At 38.3% G+C, this 6,390-nt stretch overlaps 1 protein-coding gene across 1 annotated transcript; it reads left to right on the top strand.

Annotated features, from left to right (window-relative positions):
- The first annotated feature begins 21 nt into the window (after window positions 1-21).
- abcb8 (ATP-binding cassette, sub-family B (MDR/TAP), member 8) lies at window positions 22-6,008 on the top strand. Its single transcript, XM_085388378.1, has 16 exons — window positions 22-399; window positions 1,399-1,729; window positions 1,851-2,006; window positions 2,304-2,398; window positions 2,904-3,009; window positions 3,115-3,276; window positions 3,550-3,635; window positions 3,737-3,834; window positions 3,932-4,037; window positions 4,139-4,172; window positions 4,293-4,429; window positions 4,546-4,640; window positions 4,720-4,853; window positions 4,955-5,102; window positions 5,185-5,435; window positions 5,640-6,008. The coding sequence occupies exons 1-16, from the start codon at window positions 293-295 to the stop codon at window positions 5,721-5,723; spliced, it is 2,130 nt and encodes a 709-aa protein (XP_085244504.1). The 5' UTR covers window positions 22-292; the 3' UTR covers window positions 5,724-6,008.
- The last annotated feature ends 382 nt before the right edge of the window (window positions 6,009-6,390 follow it).

Below are 6,390 nucleotides of genomic sequence, written 5' to 3' on the forward strand. Positions count from 1 at the left end.
TAAAATAATTTTCACATGGCAGACCCTCTGTTGTCCGACTTTTTCGCTTTTAGCGTCGTCCAAATAGTCCCAAATATCGATATATAGCTTGCTGTGAAGTAAGCATTTATTCGTCTTGCTTGTGGGTTTCACAAAGAAAAAATCATCTTAAAGCAACGGTCCTAGCTTTCCAGCTGAAATGCATCCTGGGAGAGTTTGAACATGGCAACCTGCAGAGTTTCGCTGGATTACTGTAGAGCTTAAAGATTATTTTGACCTCATGAGTTTATTATCACTGAAAAAGGAGTAAAGGATGCTTCAGTTGCTCAGTTGTAGAGCAAACATCGCTGCTGCACCATTGCGGCCATTGTCGTTGCACTGCCGGTGCAATAAAAGTGCAGACTTATGGAAGTTTTCACGGTAGGTTAAAGTGACCGGTAGCTAATTTAGCCAGTGACAGGCGACCTGTAGATTATACCAGCTGTATAATCCCATATATGTGGTTCTCCTCACTGTCACACTTGACCTACTTTGATTTCCTTTAGCACTGCCAGACTTATTCAGATCTTTTCTCTTAGAAAAAAGCAGTACTGTGACAGTAAAACAAATCAAAACAAAACCACTTTAAAAATATTAAATCATTAACACACAACTGAGATTTTTCTTTCTAACTTTTGAGATAACTGAAAATTTCGACTAGTTTTCCTGAATTTTTCCTGAACTGTAAGATAAATGTATAAAAACTTCAACATTTGCCCAAAAAATAGTGAAGTAGCATTAACATACTCAAGTAAATGCATTCTGTTAAATTAAACTTTGGCTTTTGGAAGAAAAAAACAACAATTTGCGGTTTACACTCAAATTCCCACGCAGATAAAGGCTCATCAATCGCTGTAATCACCGCACCTATTAACACGAGCCGTACGTAATCCTAACGCAATAGAGCAAATCCGTTGTATTTGCACATATTATCACTTTATATATATATATATATATATATAAAACTGAAGAGAAAGTTTTATACTGGTTTTATACTTTATGCTTTCTTTTGTGTAACTGTGATTATAGTGCCACTTCGTTATAATTGTTAAATACAGGTTCTCTTAACATTGTTTGTTTTCTTGTTTTTTTCTGTCTCATTAATTTCTCAATTTATATATATGTGTGTGTGTGTGTGTGTATATATATATATATATATGTGTATATTTTATTAATACGAAGTTGTCAATAAAATATATTTAAAACAAAAATGTTGTTTCAGTTGGGCCACATTTCCTTGTGCTACTCAACTGTAACACAGGGGAACGAATTCATTAAAATTGATTAGCTGATAACGGCCAGGATTTTTGTTACATTAGTGTTGCAAAACCTTCATGATTTTGATTCCCTGATTTTATTTCTGTCCTGGTCTGTATCCAGGTGGTACACATCCCCAGGGTCTAATGCAAACAGCTCCTCACAGCAGCGTGGCGGTGCTGTCAGTCGCATTTGGAGCCTGACTCAGAGAGCTGTCCGTCAGTCCACCACCAGGACATCGAAACCCCCGGGAGTAGCTTTGAAGTTTATCCTGGGACCAGCAGTACTTACTGTTTCAGCTCGACTGTTTTGCCATGTAGCCCACTGTGAGGCAGATGTGAATAATAACACCCCCGTGGAAGTTGTAGCCAAAAACCCAGTGCCTGACTTCAAATGGCACGTTCTGTGGGAATTTGTAAAACCTCAGCTGTTCACTCTCGTCTGTGCTGTTGTGGTAAGACTGAATCTGTTTACTGATCAAGAATGTCAGTGAAGCAAAAGATTTTAGCCAGTTAGGACATTTATGCTTATCATTTAAAATGGATGTTTTGGGGGGGGGGGGCTGTTTTCCTCAGCTCGCTTTTGGTGCTGCTATCTTGAACATTCAAATCCCCTTGATGCTCGGTGATCTGGTAAATGTTGTGGCACGCTACCTGAGAGAAAATACTGGGAATTATGTTCATGAGATAAGAGGTCCAGCCCTGAAATTACTTGGACTGTATGGTATCCAGGTAAGTACACATGAAATCTCACTAGTTGCACAACTTACTTGTGAACATGAGTCAAGCACAAAATAAATACTACAATCATGAAGTTTGCAATTATCAGCTTTATAATGCAGTCATTCTAATGCTATAGTCAGTGCGTTTTCAGTTAACTATATTAAATTGTTGTGTAGCCGTATACACACACATTTTCTCTCATCTTACTCATTTGGCACTTAAAGATCTCACTGTATAATTTATTTATTTAATCTATTCAATGAAAATTGTTTATTTAACTGGTACTTAATTGCCTCCTTTGTGCAGGGACTGTTGACGAGTGGGTACATTGTTCTGCTCTCGAGGGTGGGGGAAAGAGTGGCGGCAGACATGAGAAAGACCCTTTTTGCATCCTTACTGAGGTACATACATACATATTGACACAAAGGGAAAAAAATCGATGTATACAATAAATGTTATGTATAGTTTGGTGCAGAAGTGTTTAGACCATGAGAAAAGTTTTGTAATTTGGGCTCTAAGTGCTCCCCACAGAGGATTTTAGCTCAAAACATAAAGACTTCAGACTGAAATTTGCATTAACAAATTTATGTCTGTAATGTTTATTTACAGACATTTTTCTAACACAGTGACCCATTTTCAAAACATCAAAAGCAACTGGGCATTTTAAGTAATCCAATTACTATGTGTAAAATTGTCTTTCTAAGCAGTTAGTGCAAAATCTTTGATTAATGTTTTGAAAGTCTGCACTTTGATTGTCTAATTTAAAGTTTTTGTCGCGGTGTACAGAAGCACAACTGCAAAAACGGTGTCATAATCCAAATACACGTAACTCTGACTGTATGACATCCACTGTCTGGCAGGGATTCCCATAGTTCACATTGTCTTGTTTGCTTTCTTTCAATTCAGACAAGACGTAGCTTTCTTCGATGCTAATAAAACCGGGCAGCTGGTGAATCGTTTGACTGCTGACATTCAGGAGTTCAAGTCATCCTTTAAACTGGTTATTTCTCAGGTAATAACACAAGAACGATCCGGCAGTGATGATTTTGTTACTAAAGTTTTTCTGGTTTTACGCTTCTAATTCTTATTTTTTTGCACTTTTTTGGTATATTTTCAGGGTCTGCGGAGTATTACACAGACAGTCGGATGTTTTGTCTCCCTCTATGTCATTTCTCCAAAACTCACAGGTTTGACAGTACTTGTCCTCCCCTGTCTTGTGGGAGCAGGAGCTCTCATTGGCTCATTCCTTCGCAGACTATCCCGCTTGGCTCAAGAGCAGGTGTTGTACTATGCATGTTATATTTCATGTATTATAAGCATATAGCGGCTGTCTTAATAAATTCAAGATTTGTTCTAATTACTGCCAGCAGATGTTAGTTAAGTTTGAACTCCTATTTTGAAATGCAGTAAAATGTAAACGAATGCAGCAGTGCTTAATTTATTAGTACCACTGGCACTCAAAGCAACCAATAAAAAGCACTGCATGAGCTATTATTTGCAAAATTAGTATAATTTGCTGTCTGTGTTTTTACTTCTTGCTGTCAAATGCAAGGTAGCAAAGGCGACAGGGGTGGCAGATGAGGCACTTGGTAATGTGCGCACAGTAAAAGCTTTTGCAATGGAGGAACGAGAGCTCCAGTAAGTGAGAATATTTTTTGTTATACTTCTACCCTTTGTACTTTCAGAAAAGCACTATGACAGAGATACAATGTTTTGATTTCCGTAATGTTTTTACACAGGTTATATGCATATGAAGTTGACAAATCATGTGAAATGAATGAAAATCTTGGTACTGGGATTGCCATTTTCCAAGGGCTGTCAAACATAGCCCTGAACTGTGAGTGTCTTTTACAATGTTAATTAGTTGACACACTTTTTAGCAGGCTGTTAAACTACCAACATTATGCTAATGTTTTTGTGTCGTGTTAATACAGGCATTGTCCTTGGAACTATTTTTGCTGGAGGAACTTTAATTTCAAGCAATGAAATGTCTCCTGGAGACCTAATGTCCTTTTTGGTTGCCTCTCAGACTGTTCAGAGGTAAAAACACACAACTTGCTCCACGATGATTTCTCTTTTACTGTTAAATGTATTCTTTCAAAAGTAGTTAATTACAAGTCATGTATTCATTTTATGTTTAGGTCTTTGGCCAGTATCTCCATACTTTTCGGTCAAGTAAGTAAAAACTACGATTATCTGATTATCCAACCAGATTTGAAACCGGAGTATTATAATATGTGAACATTTCCAAATGCCTCAAATATTTTGCTGGCAATCTCTTAACATTTGTCGCAGGTGGTAAGAGGAATGAGCTCTGGGGCTCGGGTTTTTGAATACCTTGCTTTGCAGCCCACTATCCCCCTCTCTGGAGGAGGACGCATTCCATACCATTCACTCACAGGAAGAGTGGACTTCATGAATGTCTCGTTCAGGTTGAAATCCTTCTAATTCAGCTCCAAATCAAATATAAGTTTAAAACTACAACAGAGCACAGACATAAAAGAATGTTTTGTGAATGATGTATTGTTTTCTATTGATATGTTTCCAGTTATCCAACAAGACCAGGCCATCAAGTCTTGCAGAGGTTCAGTTTGACACTACCACCCAGTAAAACAGTCGCCATTGTTGGAGAATCTGGAGGAGGTAATTTCTGACATTTCATTTAGTAACTGTTCGACTTTGAAACAATATTGGGTCATCTGATAAATGTTTAACCCTGTAGGAAAGTCCACAGTGGCGTCCCTGCTGGAGCGTTTCTATGACCCTACCAGCGGCGTAGTCATGTTGGACGGCCTCGACATTCGAACACTTGACCTTTGCTGGCTCAGGAGCCAAGTTATCGGATTCATCAATCAGGTCAAGGCTGCTGATCATTTCATGTTCAATTTTTAAAAAGTATTAGTTCCTAACAATTTTCACTGCAACTTTCTTTTTTTCCTCTTTCTCCTTTCTTTTAGGAGCCAGTTTTGTTTGGATCATCCGTCATGGAGAACATCCGTTTTGGGAAGCCTGAGGCTACAGATGCTGAGGTCATTAATGCAGCAAAGCAAGCCAATGCTCACGGCTTCATCACGGGTTTCCCAGACGGCTATAACACCGTGGTTGGTATGTGCTCCCATTTGAGCTTTCACGACTGTTAAGAAACGGTGCCGCTTGTTCATTCTAAACTCCAGATCTTTAAATCCAGGTGAGCGAGGTGTGACATTATCAGGTGGACAGAAACAACGCATTGCCATTTCCCGCGCTTTGATCAAGAACCCCAGTATTCTGGTGCTGGATGAAGCCACAAGTGCTCTGGATGCAGAATCAGAGCGAGTGGTGCAAGAGGCTCTGGACAGAGCCACAAGGGGTCGCACTGTGCTCATCATCGCCCACCGATTAAGCACCATTCAAAGGGCTGACTTGATCTGCGTGATGAGCAATGGTCGTATTGTGGAGGTGAGAAGGCTGAGTATTCAGAACATACTCTGACCTCCATTTAAATCCTCCAGCTAATTTACTCTAGCTTTTAATGTCAGAGATGTACTTTGAATTCTTTCAGTATTCAGTAATAAATATGGACATACTGGTAGCTTCCTTGTTGAGTTGATTGTGTTATATCAATTTTTATTATATCTAACACCTTTTTCTTTTTTGTTACAGGCTGGGACACATGTGGAACTGCTGAGCAAAGGAGGATATTATTCTGATCTCATCCGCAGGCAAAGAGCTGAGGGGCAAAAATGACCACACCCATATTTGTTTACAGTAGCTGTATAATACTGTATAATGGTGTTTATTTTGAAATGCATAGCAAGACATGTGTGGAAAATTAATTATTTAAAATGTACTGTAAATTTGCCAGCTCTGTGACTAGTTTTATGAGAACTTACAAATGTGTATGAACAAATGGACCAATGTGGATTGGCCTGTGATGAACAAATTACACTACTGTATGCGCTGTTATTTCCAATATTGTTGATAGAATGATAGATTATAATGTGCTGGGACAAAATATTAAAATTACTTAAATTAATTTAAAGTGTTTTTTATCTGTTTGTGGGTGACAATAAACCTTTCTTGTTACAAATTTGAAAGAAACTCAACACAGACCCTTACCAGTGATCAGTACTGACATTATTCTAAATTTAAACTCTGGGGAAGGAATTGCTGTTTTGGCATCATTCCTCTTTGCCTCCACATACATTTGTATATATAGTTTTACTACATCCAGGCCACATGTAAAGAAGAAACTTCACAGCCAGCACATATCCCTTGTGCTCTTAAAAGACTAAAGTTAGGTCCATAGTTTGTTAGACAAAGACACTTTTTGTAGTCTTCTGTCTGTACACTATCACAGTGGATTTTACATCTGACTTAAAGGTTCAAGACATTTAACAAAAATTTCATTAAC

Source organism: Rhamphochromis longiceps, linkage group LG18 (genome assembly GCF_057381845.1).
Source record: "Rhamphochromis longiceps isolate RC_006_pf linkage group LG18, R_longiceps_female_GT1.1, whole genome shotgun sequence".
Taxonomy (NCBI): domain Eukaryota; kingdom Metazoa; phylum Chordata; class Actinopteri; order Cichliformes; family Cichlidae; genus Rhamphochromis; species Rhamphochromis longiceps.